This window comes from Epinephelus lanceolatus, chromosome 18, assembly GCF_041903045.1.
Source record: "Epinephelus lanceolatus isolate andai-2023 chromosome 18, ASM4190304v1, whole genome shotgun sequence".
In the NCBI taxonomy this organism is placed as follows: Eukaryota; Metazoa; Chordata; class Actinopteri; order Perciformes; family Serranidae; genus Epinephelus; species Epinephelus lanceolatus.
In genome coordinates, this window is record NC_135751.1 from 23,797,954 (window position 1) to 23,815,983 (window position 18,030).

An 18,030-nucleotide genomic window follows, 5' to 3' on the forward strand; every position below is an offset into this window, starting at 1 on the left:
TCCAGAGCCTGTTGGCCAGTCAAATGAGAAGCGTCGTCTCTGGTTGAAGGGAGGGCAAAGAAGAGAAATGGTCGGAGGGAGAGATGGAGGAGAAAATCAGTCAAAGTGAACTCGTCTGGCGAGGAGGGGCCGAGAGGAGAGCTGGACGCAGCTTACACAGAGAGGAGCTTAATCAAAACGCAAAGTCACGGTCGTCCTCGGGCACAAACATTTTCAAATTTAAGACTAATCCTTATTAGCTTACATGGCAATTGCACAAATTATATCAAGGCGTCACAACATCAAAAATGCTGCTCTTTTGTTTGCCCTGTCAATATCTTTTTCATGAGACTTCTCTCCATTGCTGCTCTGGAGTTTAACACATGCATGCAGCACCCCAGCACCCCACCCACCTCCTTTAACTACTTTCAATTTTGTGCCTCTGTCAGCATTGCATCTTCTTGACCAGGATTGCTCCCTAGTGGAAGACTGCTTGAGCATAGTAAGTCAGTGGCAGACTCCTTTTGCATCTCTGATCTAAAATAAACAGCGAGGATGAAAGCACTGTGGCAGAGCACATCCAGCACAGTCAGTACAATGACAAAGACTTCCAGTACATTACAACAGTCTCACACTGTCAATATGGGAGGCTAGATTCTTCGAGGCTGAAAAACTGGGCAGCTATAGCATGTGAAAGGGACACCACAAGGTGACACCAGGCCCATTACTAAGGGAGGAGGTTACAGACCTTGTGCCATTTGTTTGGTCTGAGTCACTGAGCCACAGCCACAGTGACTGACAGACCGAAAGCCACATTAGACAAGACCTGGGAGTGACAGAGAGCACACAGACTTGGAAGAAATAGGACTGGAAGGGGGCCAGAAACCAACGTCTGACATCACCAAACGCACTGAGTGTTGTCTATGAGGCAGAGGGATGAAGGAAAAAGGACGGGATGGGAAGTGGGGGAAATGAGAGGATTAGAGGCTTTGCTATGAATTTCACAGAATCCAAAAATTCACATAAAAACCTCTGTGAATTAGTATGGCAGTTTACCAATGCTGTGTATATTTTGTGTAATCTTAAAATTGTAACTATAGCATTATAATTATCAAAAGATAAACAATACAAGCATTTCTTTTGCACAAAATTTAATGGGATAATCAAGAGGCAAATGAGAATCGTGGGCTGAACTAGGTTTGCAAATAGAAAAAAAAAGCGAAAGCAAGCAGCAAGGAAAAAAGAGGAAGAGAAAGCGTGGGAGTGAGCGCAGAAGAGGAACAAGCAAGGGCTATGAAGAGGCTGGAGGAATAGATCCTGATGCTACAAACGTATGCTGATGAGTCAGGGAGCAGGCCTGTGATGTGATGGAGACTGATCTGACAAAGAGATCTGCTCACAGCACAGGAATCAGCCGCTCTCTGGGATTGGCTGCGCCTCAGTGCAGTTTGTGTGTGTGTGTTTGTGTATGTGAAGGGAAAGAACAGGAGGGAGAAAAGAGTGACAGAAGGAAGTAAATGTGTCATCCTTGAAAATATATCCATTTTCCTGCCTCTGAATTTCCCGGCAACATCTAGCAAACGATCTCTCTCTCATCTTCCCTCATCCCGAGCAGAAAAGGGGGTTGCATTTGTGGGAAAAGGGTAGGGGGGAGGGTTATGGTTCCTCTGATCATATATGATTTATCAAAAGTAAAAGATTAAAAACAAGTTGACATCAGTCAGCTCTCTAATCACGACCCTTACCCCTTTAATCAAAGTGACAGCGAGTTCTTCAAAGCAGTTATGGCTGTAAAATTCCACCAACCCCACCCACCCTGCGTTCATCTCATCAAATTTCCACTCAACCTAAGATAATAGCTCTGGTGGTTTAACTGCATAGCAGATTCCTTCATGGCGGCAATGTTTTAGTAGACATGGAACCTCCTCTCATAGTAAATGGAGTCTATCCTACCGGATGGAGCGGCGCACAAAATAAATAACCATGACCTTCATGAATATTCACACAATCCCTCCACCACCATAGCCATTCACAAACTATAAATTATGAATATGACTGGAGTTGGGCCTAAGGAGAACAAATTTAACTTTTAAAAGCAAGGGCAGGTTGCTGTCTTTGAGCTGCGCTGACATCCGTCTGTGCACGTCTGCTTAAAAAGGCACACTGCGATCTGGTGTAACATGAATCTCAATTAAGAGAGGAAACATAAGAAATCTGTGCAGACAAAGGCACACCAAGGTTCGTACAATGCTCACTAGATTCATTAAACATACACTCACAACAACGCAGTAATAATAGATTAAGGGACGGGAATCAAAGTCAGGACCCAGGAGGACATAAAGGGAAGTGCATCAGAACAATAGTTCCTCCTCTGCAATCTGAAAATGGAGCCGATTTTTGTTACATGACACAAGCTGACAGTCTACGGTGGGTGTAGCCCCTCTGGCTATATGGCATGTAGCACACCTCGACCAGAACAGAATATAATGAAGCACAGATGCACAAAAGAAAATCGTGCAGGATTTTATGTCCATTTACACAACACAGAAAAACACTCTTGTTTATTCTTGCCATATCCCTCAGCGGGACATCTTTAATACACTGCTCAATCTGCATTTAATTCTTCTCTCCACGGAGCATTTGTGTCATATGCAATTATAAGATGATTTAGGAATAGATAGTGTTTTTGCACATGGGACAATTAAGGCACATTTACCCAAAAGGACATCAGACTCAAGGCCTGAAGGAGTTGACAACAATGTCAAATTTGTCACTAAGTTAAATCCATAATTTATGGCTAACACTACTGTGCCAGTTCCAGAGTGCATGCTCTCATACGCTGTGTCAGTGTAAGCCCACGTGCACATCCAAAGCTAATGGGGCATTTAATCCAGCACCAACATGCCAAGGAATTATTATTAATTAATGTTTCCTAATTAAGGATAGCAGATCCCAAGCCGCACTGGGCTGTGATGTCATCTCTGCAAACTCCTACCTCTGGCACTCATTCTGCCGTTTGTTACCCGTGTGGGTTTTAGATTGTGCATGCAGAGCAGGTGACAGATTTTCCACTAAAGTCCCCGCGCATTGCCTGGGAATTGATTTTAGCTTGAGGTAGAGAGGATGACAGCTTGCAGGGAGGCTGCTGAGGACAGACTACAGGAAAAGGAAAACGAAACAAGGAAAGAAAGCGGAGGTGAAAAACAGCAATTCAGGATAAAAGCCACCTGCTAATGAAACCTGGTTTAAATACGATGTCGAAACACATCTTTTCTATCAATCACTCTTTAAACCTCCCTCTATGCGGAGGGTGCCTCTACTACAACAGTGGTGGCTATGTAGTTACCATTATTGTGCAATTGTAAGACGAATACACGGTGAGCAGTGTGGTGAAAAGCTCTTGTTTTATCAGCCATGCTAACATTCAGAGTACCCCTCAATGCCACTGTCATCTATTCAAATAACCATTTCGACAGAGCGAGGACAGATGACGGATTTGTACGTGTATTTTTACTCCATAATGTCAGGATGTGATGGCATCTAGTCTTTTAGCTCATAACTCAGAGCTGAACAAAATCAAATACTGCCTCACCTCAGGAGAATGCGCCGCCTGTGTACCACTAAAGCAGCACTACACCTGCTCTGCATGTCGGAGTAGTTAGGTGGTAAAGAACCTCAGTGAAGGGGGCATGAGACACAAGACTTATACTCCCTTAGCCATCCTGGAGTGCAATTAGACAGGGGAGAGAACACTTCATTGAGGAGCCGCTCTCCTTTCTCTGTGTATCAATCACCTGTACCATCAGTGTCTAGGCCCAGATGGGCAGAGCAGAACCACTGGGTACACACTGTAACAGATGTTAGACAGCTGTTAAACAACAGAATCATAACGCAAAGCTAAAAGGATGGCTCCCGTAAACAAAACTGACTTTAAATGCTATTTGTTAATCAACTTTAATGGTAAACAACTGTATTCAGTAATGCAAGAGCATGACCACTTTCAAGGCACAATCTTTCAAACACAGAAGATGGAGAAAATATATGCAGCTCTTTTATTTCCACTATAATATTATATTTCTAATATTTCCCTATTAGATACAGTGCTGGTTTTACAGCAGTGTGACAGAGAGATAGCAAGGCCTATTGTCAGCAACAGTTATGTAAGATTAATTCAAGATTCCAAGGCCACAGGTGTACTGCAACGCAGTGGCACGTGAGAGAAACTCTGTGGTGCTCATTTTTAAGCCAGGATAAAAAACAAAACAAAAAACCCCGCACTGACAGATGACATAGACTGATGGAGGACAGAGCGTACAAAATACAAAGCAGTTCAGTCTGAAAATGACCAATGACAGCTTTAAAGTGAACAGAAAACCTGCTCACGACAGCTCAACCTTTCAATGCAAAATTGTCTTTGCTTGCTGTCTAACCTTGAGGGCTGTGACAGCTTGCAGGCTTCAAACCTGGAGGGCTGCTATTCACGCAGCATGCCACCATGTACTGGGCATGATAGGAAGACAGTGAAGAGATATTTCACCAAATACCCTTCAAATACTATCAGTGTTTCTATCAAAATGGCAGTTTCTGTCAGAGGTAAGTCTGAGGTGAAAAGTGGTAGATGCTGCTGAAGCACTAGCTGTGGTGTTGGTCATCTTGGCAAAATAGGGTAGCGGTGATGGTGCTGAGACAGTGAGGTTTCCAAAACTGATACGATTCTTCCAAAGGTAAGCAACAGGCCAGGTCTGTAACAGTTAAACACACCTATAGCATTGGGCAGAACATTGTAAGCAACTGTGACCAATCTTATTTCCATGACGGACTGACTGAGCCTCCATTAATTGTATTCCTGTCAGGTAGAGCGTGAGAAAGAAACTACACAGGCTATATTAACATTCATCAAATGCTGGTAAAATTGTTGCAGTGTCACTCATAACACTGCCTGATATCCTTTTAGGACTGTCTCATACATTTTCAGATGCTCTCTAGCACTTTATAATTCCAATGCACATCAGGGTGTAAAAGGCATCATTAAAGACAATGTGAACGATGTGCTCAAACCAAAACATGTGACCGCTGGAGCACTGTATAAACACCAGGGTCATTGACCATTTTGCCCTAGCTATTTGCTTTGACATGCCTGCAATGTAACTGAACTATGCTTTTGGTTGCTCCGCTCACCGTCCACCCTCCCACCCAGTAATCTCACTTGCTGTAACTGTGCATCACAGCAGATACAGGGATGGGGCGGAATTCTTCCGCTACCATAGGTTTACATCTAATATTCAGTCCATTAAATGAAAAGGCACTGAGGCACACAGATAGGTGAGCAAGAGGAGAGAAAGGCAAGCCAGCTCGTTTTCATCTGTACTACAGTATGTCAGTGAAGAAGTGGGGAGGATAAGCATCAACTCACCAGCTCTGTCCATCCTGCATCACTCTGAAGCACCTATTTTATCACAACGACATAAAAATGTTTGACATGTATAAGAGAAGCATTGATTTTTGTGCAACAATCAAGCAACCTACAAATATTTTAATTAATTTACAGTCAAACTGAAGCTGAAGAATGAACATCATGTCATAAAAACATACAAAAATCAAGTTTAAGTTGACAAAAAAGGCCAAGAAAGGGTGGGAAAGTGAAAGAAACTGCAACACAGTCCAGTGATGACATCATATTGAGAGCTATTCGGAGCTGTGTAGGCCGAGCAGGTGTGGGATAAGCCCAAAAAGAAATTGGCAATGAAGTAATCAGCTGACGTCCCCCAGCATCCCAACTCGTGAGTGAATGACCAGTGCAGAAAAAAACACTGTCCTGGGATGCCCAGGAGCGAACCGCTAATGTGTGGACCCAATGTGTGCGTGTGGAGACACACAATGGGTACATTTGGTGAGGTAATGTTAGCCCATGGCCACAACTCTCCCCAAACCCAAGTTTAGCCATGCAGCTAACTGCTCGGCATTGCCCAAACAGCACCGCTAAGCTAACCTAGCCCACTGACTCAAGACAAGTGTTGAATAAGCACTGCTGGAGGTAATAAAGAGGAATTAAACGTTGCAGTAAAGACAGCGAAGAAGCCACCAGTCTCCGCAGCTCACCCATCAAGAGTCTTGCTAGCTAACTTACCGGTGATAACCTAGCTAGCTAACCCTGGTGCTAGCAACATTGCTGCTGCAAGAGCACAGTTTCCCCAAGACCGTAATTTTGTTCCACCCCGTTCAGTGCTTGTGCTTCATGTGGGACATCATTTGCACACCAGTCCTGTGTCTGTCTGTGCCACATTCAAATTATTTCACTTTTGTTTCTGAAGCTAACGTTGCAGTTCCTGTGTTTTTACCTTGCGTCTCCTGGTCTCAGCAGTACCACTCCAAACAAAGCATTGGTATATGACTCGAAGGTTTTGTTTCCAATTATCCACCTTATAACCGTTCACATGGGAGCACCCGGCCGGACTCATGACAGACAAAACATTCGGTTTGGGTTTTTAGGTGACAATGAAAAGTCTCCTGGTTGATTCACTTAGCTAGCTAGCTAGCACGAAACTGTCTGTCCAGAAATGGTTTCCGTTTGGAAATGGGACAATCGATGTTAGTATCCAAAATGCTCCTCGGGCATCTGACAAACACGGTCTTTGATTCACTTAGCTACACATCAGTTCATGTAGTCATCTAACGGAATTATCACTTCACTAAAATCTCTGCTCCCCTTGCTGTTTTGACAGTTGCCTTTTCCTTTAACGTTAGCTCCACTTCCACTCTCACGATTAGTTAGCTTTCTTTCTCTAGTTAGCCTGCTAACACTCAACTACAGCTTCACAATGCCCGCCCAGCGTACACCGTGATTTGCCAACACAAAGACGTGACGTCATCACGTTGGCTTTAGAGCACGTCGGGCGCGCTTGGTTTGGACCCCGGCGTGTGCCGTAGGAGTGAATTGTGGATTTCAACTATAGAATGCATCGATGACGTTGTCTTAACAAAAAAAACTCCCATTCAGAGTAGTGTGGAGTCTGTGACCGATCCCAAAATTTACAACAGTGTTATTCTGAATGGTGAAAAGCTGTGCTTCCTCTGAAACATACACCCAGCTGTTATTGCCCCTACTTTAGGTCAGCCATTGTTATCATATTGTTGATTGCTATGTTTGACAGATGCCTTCTCTGTCTCAGGGATCTCATGGATGTAAGTACCCACTCTCTCAACACGTACTTGAATGTGACATCTAAAGACTGTGGAATAAATATTTTAATTTTAACATCAGCAAAAAAAAAATGACAGAAAGAAAGAAAACATCTAACTGTCTTATTTGAAGGTATAATCAGAAAACGGCCAACCCTGTAAATATAATCAATGAAAGCCTGCCACCTAGTGGTTATCTGTTGTATGTAGTCAGTAAATTCAATTAAATTCAATTTTATTTATATAGCCCAATATCACAAATCACAATTTGCCTCAGAGGGTTTTACAGCTTACAACAACCCTCACAGCGGTAAGGAAAAACTCTTTAACAGGGAAAAAAATGGCAGAAACCTTAGGAAGAGCAACTGACGATTCCAGATGTGCAATAGATGTTGTATATGACAAATCAACATACTAAATTTGCAGTAATCCATATGACTGCAAGACTCAGCTTCAACGTCAGCCTTCTTCCATAAAGCATGCTGGGGGCCCATGCAGGCTTCTCTGACCATAGGGGCCTCACATCCTCCTTCTGGGGCCTCAGCTTTGATTGACAGGGAGGCAAAATCCTGGGACAGGTCGGGTTTTTTGGTGCATACATTAAACATTCATTCATTTTCCATCACTATTTATCCTGTTGGGGTCGCGGGGGGGCTGGGCAGGTCATCAGGTCATCAGATTATTGCAGGGCTAACACAGAGAGAGAGACAACCATTCACGCTCACATTCACACCTATGGGCAATATAGAGTCACCAATTAACCTAGCCTGCATGTCTTTTAGAACGCTGCGGACTCCTCACAGGAACCTGGAGGAGATGCCTGTTTTGGCCTCTCTCCACTGGCTGCCAGTGAAGTTAAGAATTGACTTCAAGGTTCATCTATTTGTGGCCCCATCCTACATCGCAGACCTTCTAACCTCCTATTCTATTCTCAGGTCCCTCAGGTCAGCTGACCAGGGGCTCCTGGCTGTCCCACGCTCCAGATTTAAGCTCAGGGGAGATTGTGCTTTTGCTGTGTCTGCCCCTAAACTGTGGAACAGCATCCCCCCATCTGCCTCCACTATTGACTCATTTAAGTCCAGGCTCAATACCTACTTTTATTCATTAGAGTTTGAGTCCCCCTGATTTGGTCTTCCCTGACGCGTGCCTGTGTGTGTTGTAGCTCTAATGTGTGAGCTGTGCACCTGACAATTATGTCGTCTCTTATGTATAAGTTTTTAGCATTCTATTCCTTTTGTACAGCACTTTGGTTACTTTGAGCTGTTTTTAAATGTGCTTTATAAATAAATTTGAGTTTGGTTTAGGACCGTGCGAGGAAGACAGAGAAAACCCAGATTTGAGCAAAGAACACTTTTGCCATGAGGTGACAATGCTAACCACTGTACCACTGTGCCACCCGTACATACAAAAAAGATCATACTGAGAGGAATTGAAATAAAGCAAAGTATTGCAATGCTCAAGAACATGAATACTGAGTAGAAACATTGCAATAAAAATATGACGAAAGATACAGTTTTGCGCAGGATGTGCGAGAAAAATAATGCTGATGCTGCTGTAAATGCCAAAAAGCTCACATCAACAGTTTAAGATGACACAGGCCCAAAGCCCTCACTAATGAAAGTTGAGATTTGGCAAAAACTTTACTCATTTAAAGAGTTTTTTAATATGTATTTTTCACAAAAGAAGAAACAAATGAATAAAAGTTCTGATGGAAAGTAACACTCCAATGAAGATGCACAGATGTGTACAATTACTGACTTTGTCTGGTGTATACTGTGGTCAATGGACTGTGCATTCACGTGGGAATGTTAAACTTCGTCATTTTGCTTTTGCTTTGGGTGGATTTGAGCTAGTTATAACAGGTCAGAATATATAAGACATGTAGCACTGTTCCCAGGGGTGGTGGAGATAGTTGTAATGAACAAGATCTGCACCTGAGAGGAAGACGACCTGGAACAAGCAGCTGGCCTGAGTTAAGGCGTACACCGACTCTATCACAGCTTCGCACTATTTACCACCATTACATATTATAAACTACAGGCTGGCTTCCAAGTATCTGGGTTTATCTGGCATGATTTACAGCCCTAATTTTGCTTTCAATTAAGGAAGGCAATTTGGCTTTGTTTATGACATTGTGAACAGAGGTGTCAAGTCCCTCTATTGTTCACTGGGGGGCAGTGCAGGTCTATTTATTCTCATTTAAATCAAGGTAAACTTCTGCTATTAATGACAATACCTCTAAGACTAGCAGCAATAAATCATTTATATCTTCATTGGGACCCTTTTGAATAAGAATATATGTCATTCTTACATCTTAAAATAAAGAGTTGTATATGAGTTTTCTGTCTTCTCCTGCACAGACTGTTTTCTTTTCCATTATCATTTTAATTTATTTTATTATTCTGTGCAAATAAATGAAGCCTGAGTATTCTGCTTCTAGTGATGTAGTCAGAGTGTGACGTTTGGGTGTTTGCATTAGGTGTCTGGTATTACAGAGAGACAAATGAAGTCTTATTTAAGACTGTGAGTATAGTGAAACTCAGTGCGTATGTTACTGTGTATAATAGATTAAAAAGAGTAGAGACTCCCACTGCTAACTGACCAACACTAGAGAGACTGGCACAGCAGACTATGTCTCCAAGTTTTAAGCTTCAGTCAGCTGCCTCTTCAACAGAAGAATTACTGTGTCTCTGATTATTCAGTTCATCACGGAAAAACAACACATGTTCTTGTCTCAGACAGTTGGAGAGGTTTTAGGGACAGGCCTTCAGCATATTGGTGGATATCTCACAAACAATCCTCCCAGCGAAGAGAACAGCGTGTTCACATTTCAACAATTGATCAACATTATTCAGGAAAATCTTTTCAGTGACTTCAAACTATTTTTTACTCATCTGAGGTATGCAGGGATAATTAAAAACATAGATCTAAGAGGTTCATTTGATATAAACTGAAGAGGGTTATTTCTAGAGAGAATAGCAGTGGGATTGCTGGCTGCTGAAATGCTGGCACTGAGCTGCACTGCTGGAGCTAAACTGCAAAACAAAAGCTGGAAGGCTGAACGTAATTGATTCATGTATAGCTGGGAGCTGGAGAGCATTGCTGGAAAAATGGCTGCAGTGCTGGCTTAACTTTGTATGAAGGAGGGGATAAAAATGAAGAGAGTGATAGTGTAAAGACTTATTTAAGCTTAAGTGTACAGAGAAAGAGTTCAGGTGTCATTCAAGTGTCTTAGCTGGATTAAGGGGAACCCATCAGAGGTCTGAGCCCTATAAGCACTACCGTGTACTAGAGGGATATATTGGGGTCATTGAGCTTTTTATCTTGAGTCTTCAGCACTAATGGAGCCTGACGTAAACTGAATGATTGCCATATCTGCGTTTCATGCATCAAAGATTTACTGCATTTAACAATCATACTAGTGTCCCTCATCTAGAATGAAGTTAAGTGCTTATCCTACAAACAGTCATAGGCTTCTGCCCGCACTGCTTAATTGATTGATATAAACGGGCAGTAACTTCACTGTTTGTTCAAAGCTTGCATGCCTCCTTTGTGTCAATAACAGCAGCTGTAATGCAGTGACAGCCTCAAAGAGGCATGCTAAAGACCAGATTACCAAAGCTCCATGGAACTGAGCCGCTGCTTTCCAGGGAATCTGACTCCCCTTACAGGCACTGATGAGTATGAGCCAGTTCTGTGGGAATAACAGACGTGGGATCAAGTCACTGTTTGCAATTCACAAGTAATTAATAAGTGTTGACATCCAAGTCATGAGCCAAGTCGCGTGTCAAGACTGACAAGTCCTAACATCATAATATATTAAATACACAATAATCATGACTTGTTAAGACAAGTTTGTTGGAAGTTGTTGCATCACTGTCACTGTTTCAACTCACACATTTTGCATGTTACAGATCATTTTTTGTTGACCACCGCATAGTTTTTGTACATAAACAGAATTGCCTTTGTTTTTTTCAAACTGGCCCTCAGTAGCATTTTTTCTTCATGGTTCTCTCCTGCAATTTGATTGGACACTGTCATATTGGCTCAAACAGAGAGGATCTTGGGAACTAAGCACTGACTTGCTGGCAATGAATAGTGTTAATGTTAGTTAATTGAGGAAATGAGCTGATTTGTGGCACACTTTTTAAATAGCATACTTTTTTAATCTTTGGGTTTGGAGGGTGGGTATCAAGTAATTTCAAGTCAGAATGCTCAAGTCCAAGTGAAATCACGGGTCACTGGTGTTTAAATCGAGCTGAGTTTTTTTTTTTTTTTTTTATTTTGTCAAGGCAGCTTTAAAGTCATTAAATTTTTGACTCAAGTGTGACTCGAGTCCAAGTGATGTGATTCAAGTCCACATTTATGGGTAATAATCCAGTAGTGGCAGAGCTAGTTTGGTAACACTTTACTTGAAGGTATCTACATAAGGGTGACATGACACTGTCATAACTATGACATGACACTGTCATGAACTTATCATAAGCATTATATGCATGTCATAAACGTTTATGACTGTTGTCATTAAGTGTCATTCGGTTTTTGTAATGACAAGTTGACACTGTTTGGGTTGTCTTGATTATGACAACTTGACAATAATCAAAGTGACATTACCAGGAGTTGTCTTTGTCATGACAAGTTGACATTACATTTGTTTTGGATGTCCTTATAATGACAACTTGACACTGACATAAAGACATCTTCTGGTAATGTCATCCTGGTTAATGTCAAGTTGTCAGAATAAGGACATCCCAAACAAATTTAATGTCAACTTGTCATGACAAAGACGACTTCTGGTAATGTCACTTTGATTAAGTTGTCATAATCAGGACGACCCAAACAATGTCAGCTTGTCATTACAAAAGCCGAATGACACTTAATGACAGCAGTCATAAATGTTTATGACATGTACATAATGTTCATGACAGGTTCATGACCATGTCATGTCATAGTTATGACAGTGTCATGTCACTCTTATGTAGATACCTTCAAGTAAAGTGTTACCGCTAATTCTGCTTAAAATGCAATGTATATGCAGGCATTCAGTTTTGCACTGATTAATTCCATTGATTTATTTATTTAAGGTCATTTTGGACTCTGTTAAGACTCTTAAACCATTTTCCACATGCATAGGATTTCATGAGCATACGACACCAAATGTGCATGACTAGGAAACATTGTTGATCAAATTAAATGTTACTTAAAAGTGAATAATGATTAGCGTCTGACTGGCAACTTTAAAGACAGTTGATGAGGGTTGTTTTCAAAAGAAACTTCTCTGGACTCAGACGATGGGAAAACATTTCTTGTTAAATGAAACTTTTGTTTTGCACATGCAATCTGACCTTAATGTCCTCAGTATTTAACAAGAAAAACATTAGAAAAATATTAAATCATCTGTGTCATTCATATGAAGAAGCATGCTAATATTAGACCACAGATGAGTACACAGGACATCTGCATCCTGCCAGCTCTCTGCCTGAGATGCTGGGAGGTGACACAGCTGTTGGAAGCTGTCAGCGGCCCATGCACGTCATCACAGAGTCTGGGTGGGGCAAGGCAAGCCACTTGGGGAGTGCTTTGGATGGGTTCAACTCGAAGCGGCTTGAAGTTCCCCAGGCCAAACAGTCACCCTAAGCTCCCTTGATAGTCGTAAAGCACAAGTTTAGTCAAACTGCAGATAAGCTCTTTTCCAGAAAGATGCTCAGCTCTGGATCGTATACATGGGAATTTATGTTCAGAGCCAGAGTTCATACAAACCATAATAACTTCAGCCTTTCTCACTGATTTTACGCCTGTTTGCCACCAGTTTCATGTTAGGCAATCTCCACTTTTAATGACTTGTTTTTTAATAAGGAGTATGATAAAAACTGAGACATTTATTACATAATAGGTTTTCACTGAGTCGAAATTAAGAATACTAATCTACCTTGCACATGTTTCTGAATGGCTTACCATTACAATAAGGGGAAATAAATATGAATGAATTTATAATTAATTCAATGGTGCTTGATCATGAATGGAACATTAAGCTTTAGTAAAATATACACAGAAATAATTATTTTTGCCTTATTCCTCCACCTTTTGTTGCTGAGACAAGGGGTTTGCGGGCTGAATAGATGGTGTGTGCTGACTGAATGTAAATTTGTTTCATTATAGATTTCTATAATAGCAACAGAGACCCACTGTTCCCATTTCTAGAGAGAATTGTTAAAAGTGATAATAATCTGCAGACACTGTGTAGGAGGTATACAGGCCTCATACACAGAAACACACACACACTTGCCACTTTATTGGGTACACCTGTGCAATTTTGGTCCATACTGACATGATAGCATCACACAGTTGCTGCAGATTTCTCGGCTGCGCATCCATGATGTGAATCTCCCGTTCCACCACATCCCAAAGGTGCTCTATTGGATTGAGATCTGGTGACTGTGGAGGCCATTGGAGTACAGTGAACTCATTGTCATGTTTGAGATGATTTGAGCTTTGTGACATGGTGCGTTATCCTGCTGGAAGTAGCCATCAGAAGATGGGTACACTGTGGTCATAAAGGGATGGACACGGTCAGCAACAATACTCAGGCTGTGGTGTTTAATCCATGCTCAGTTGGTACTAAGGGGCCCAAAGTGTGCCAAGAAAATATCCCCCACACCATTACACCACCACCAGCAGCCTGAACCGTTGATACAAGGCAGGATGGATCCATGCTTTCATGTTGTTTATGCCAAATTCTGACCCTACCATCTGAATGTCGCAGCAGAAATTAAGACTCATCAGACCAGGCAACATTTTTCCAATCTTCTATTGTCCAGTTTTGGTGAGCCTGTGTGAACTGTAGCCTCAGCTTCCTGTTGTTAGCTGACAGGAGTGGCACCTGGTGTGGTCTTCTGCTGCTGTAGCCCATCTGCTTCAAGGTTGGACGTGTTGTTGGTTCAGAGATGGTCTTCTGCATACCTTGGTTAGTGGTTATTTGAGTTACTGTTGCCTTTCTATCATCTTGAACCAGTCTGGCCATTCTCCTCTGACCTCTGGCACCAACAAGCTACATTTTCGCACAGAGAACTGCTGCTCACTGGATATTTTCTCTTTGTCGGACCATCCTCTGTATACCCTAGAGATGGCTGTGTGTTTCTGAAATACTCAGACCAGCCCGTCTGGCACCAACAACCATACCACGTTCAAAGTCACTTTAATCACCTTTCTTCCCCAATCTGATGTTTGGTTTGAACTTCAGCAGGTATATAATATATACATATATATATATAAATCTCTCCCCCTCAAGCTCAGGTCCTCTTGAGGCCGACGCAGTGTCTTAGCTGTTCCTAGGACTGCACTCTTCTGGACAGAGACCTCAGATGTTATACCTGGAATCTGCTGGAGCCACTCTCCCAGTTTCTAGGTCACAGCCCCCAGGGTTCCAATTACCACCGGCACCACTGTTGCCTTTACTCCCCATATCTTCTCTAGCTCCTCTTTCAGCTATCACCAGTTTGTCAGTCTGGATCTGGAAGTCCCACAGGTCCTTAGCTCGGTCATTCTCCACCACCTTAGGGGGTGTCTTCCATTCTGACCTTGAGACTTTCAGCCCATACTCAGTGCAGATTTTCCTGTATGCCAGCCACTTGGTTATGGCATCATATGTATGCTGGTCCTGCCTGCATCTTACACCCTGCTATTATGCTGATCTGTCTCAGGATCATCTTTGCACAGCCTGCACCTGGGGTCCTGTCTGCTGTGGTAGACCCCTGCTTCTATTGATCTTGCACTAAGTGCCTGTTCTTGTGCAGCCATGATTAGACTGACTAGACTAAATTGGACTATATATAGCAGTAAAATATGCCTGTATAGATAAATACATATATTAAAGAAGCGTCATGGCTCTACAGCTAAAACATTAATATTACTATTGCTTGTGATCCTGATATAAGTTGCAAATGTGGATAAATACAAACAATAGCATCACATTTAATCCTCTATAAGTGATCAGATAATATTTTTTTTAATTCTCTTTATTTGTGAAATACTTTGATGGCTAATTTCCCTTTAAAAGGATCAAACAAACAACACACAGTAAATCAGTCACAGAGATAGCAGTGATTCTGACGGACATGACAGTGACTTAACAAGCTTCTTCCTGTCTCGTAGCCGATTCACCAGCTGGAAATAGGTCAAAGTGACTCAGCATGAAACAAAAGTCATGAAAGTCATGAAAAAAATGTTGAATGAAACAAACTCTTTTCTGCACATACTAATGTGATACTTATCCTACCTGAGCCGGAAATTTGACTACCTTTACCTTTGCAATGCACATCATTTTACACCATGACACAGATTTTGTGATGATATCTTTATAACTGCAATAACAATGTGCATGTTATTCTAGTGGGATGTGTTCAGTTAAATAATTGTGTGTGTGTGGGATGGTAGTTCTGGGGTCAAGAAATGGCCCAGTTTTCTCATAAATGTGATGTGTCAAAGCTTTCCCCGTGACCCAAATGGTAGAGCACTTGGTTAACATAATGCCCTACTAAGTCAAATCTGGGTCATGTATACCAACTCTGCTGAGTTTCATCAGCATATAACGTCACACTGGAAATAAGCGTGAGCACTGAATGATTGTTTAAGTGTCTGGTAAGATCAACAGCACTCACCTGGAGGCATGACCACAGTAAATGTTCAGTAAGCGTCAGGTCTAAATGGGAGGTCAGCTCTCATTGAAGCTATGCTTAATTAGGTCTTCAGCAGCTGCGTCACGGCGGTGGTCTCTCTGCAGTGACGGCTAATGAGAATTCGTCCCCATGGCGTGTACCAGGTAGCAGTAGGAAGCAGAAAGGATTAACTGCTGGATCTTTCCTTTGATGAGAACATATAGCTGTGAAAACATATAGGTCAGCAAGGTTTTGAAGATCAAGAGATAAAATCCAACCCCTTAAAAGACCTCACAATTTCAACAGCAAGCTTAGTTGATACAAAGACACACCAACTCTGCTACTTTACGTACTTTAGTAATTTTACAGATTAACAAAATCATAAACACAATATATAATCTCTGATGCTGTTCATCATGGGTGTCTCCAATTGCAGACAGACGCAGACAGACGATAAGCAACATAATTAACACCACATATGGTCATCCCCAGTATCACCTCTTTGACTTATCACTGGTGCCCATTAGAGCGTATATTCGAACCCATCATGCACATTCATGTTTACACTGGTTGCCACGTTTCACTCTAAACGCACACGACGTGTCGCAGCACACTTGTAGACATAGGAGGTTGAACTTAGGTATAGATGCTTAAGGTTGCTAGGTAGCAGCATGTGGCATTATTCCCGGCCATCGCAGGTCAAGTTTATTGCTCTGTATAGTAATGGATTGTCTGTGGCCTATTTCAGTGGAAATATAGGCTACCAGGGGGTTCATTCAAAGGAGAATCCATTTGTGTAACAGTCTTATGTAAATAGCAGCATAACCTTCTGAAGTGAGGTCACCTGAAGAAGAAGTTCATATATTTATGTGGAACATTCATTTTTGCAATAGTTGACATTCTGTCATATTGAGCACTACAGAAGGCCATTCCCCAAGTGTTTTTATGAGCTCATAACTGAGTTAATGAAGCCTATTTGGAGGAGAACCCTTTTGTATATATATTTTTATTAACAAACACTATGAAAACATACATAAACAGATAATGCCAGGGATTCGGAGTACTAACAGAAATCATAAATCAGCTCATAAAATGTTATATAGTGTACTTACATTAAGGGTTTTAATAGCTTTCTTATTTTTTAGAATATAGACTTGACGTAATGTGCTGTTTGATTCCATGTTTTTAATGAAAAAGGAAGGTTTATATTAGGAAAATTTAGATTTCTGTATATGAGATTTGGCAAGTAGACTCATTAAATCAAACTGATTGTATTGATTTTGACCTGTTGGTGATAAGTTGATAATTTCACTAGTACTTTTGTGTCTGTTATAATCACTTTTCAAAAGGAAATTCAAGCCACCAATAGATTTAAGTATGTTTTTTTTGTTTGTTTTTTTTTGGAAAGATGTGCCATATATTCTCTGGAGATTTTAAAAAGAATTTGGGTCATTGCCTTTTCAACTTTGAAAAATTAAAATTTTAACTAAATTTAATTGCTATTTTTAAGTAGTCAGGTATTAAAGACAGTTTAAAGTTACAAGAACGTGTACTGTACCATCTCAGGCTGTGGAATTTCATGTTTTATGACTGTTTTTCTCCTTTAATTTTTGATAGATTTGTCAACCCTCTTACTGATGAAGCTATTATATCTAATATGCCTGATTAGACATATGTAATAGATGGCACATATATGAGCAGTAGCCTACTTTTGACCCTGTTTTCACTAAGAATATTTTCAGATGACTCAAATGAGCTACTTTGGTTTTATTATACCATTGACTTTTAACCCCCCCACCTTCGTGGTTGTTGCATATAGCCTAAAGTCAGATTAATTTGATTTACAGATTTTTAAAAGGCTTTGACAAATGCCTGAGAGAATGCTGGGTGTAGAGCTAAGTACTCTCAATTTTCCTGAGATAAATGTGCCCAAATACAGTGAGGTCTCTCTGTAACCAAGAGTTTAAAATATTTTTACATTTGGTCAATTTTCCTGTCAAATTCAATGAATTTCTGTCAGCCAGATTTTTGGTTAGATGCCTCCCCAGGTATTAAACCTTTGTATTAACGTGTATGTTGTGTATTGTTTGTTGTTTACAGATTTTAAAAGGTAACAATTCTCATTTATTAAAATTAAGAAACGTTCCAGAAGCGTTGGAAATTGTTAGCCTTTCAAAATGTAGTTTCTATTAGGCTGACGTCATCACACGACGCATGA

General features: G+C 41.2%; 1 protein-coding gene across 2 annotated transcripts in view; it reads right to left on the reverse strand.

Moving 5' to 3' along the window:
• The window catches only part of LOC117268351 (ubiquitin carboxyl-terminal hydrolase 22-like), a 28,967-nt gene extending 22,226 nt beyond the window's left edge, over positions 1–6,741 (reverse strand). The window contains exons 1-2 of one of the 2 annotated variants that reach the window (XM_033644713.2): positions 6,318–6,579; positions 5,393–5,425 (exon numbers count right to left, since the gene is read on the reverse strand). In XM_033644713.2, coding sequence (XP_033500604.1) covers positions 5,393–5,425; positions 6,318–6,437 — 153 coding nt within the window. In that variant the 5' untranslated portion in view covers positions 6,438–6,579. Of the gene's footprint in view, positions 1–5,392; positions 5,426–6,317 lie in introns of both variants that reach the window. The other variant, XM_033644714.2, reaches the window with a different exon arrangement.
• Positions 6,742–18,030: the final 11,289 nt, after the last annotated feature.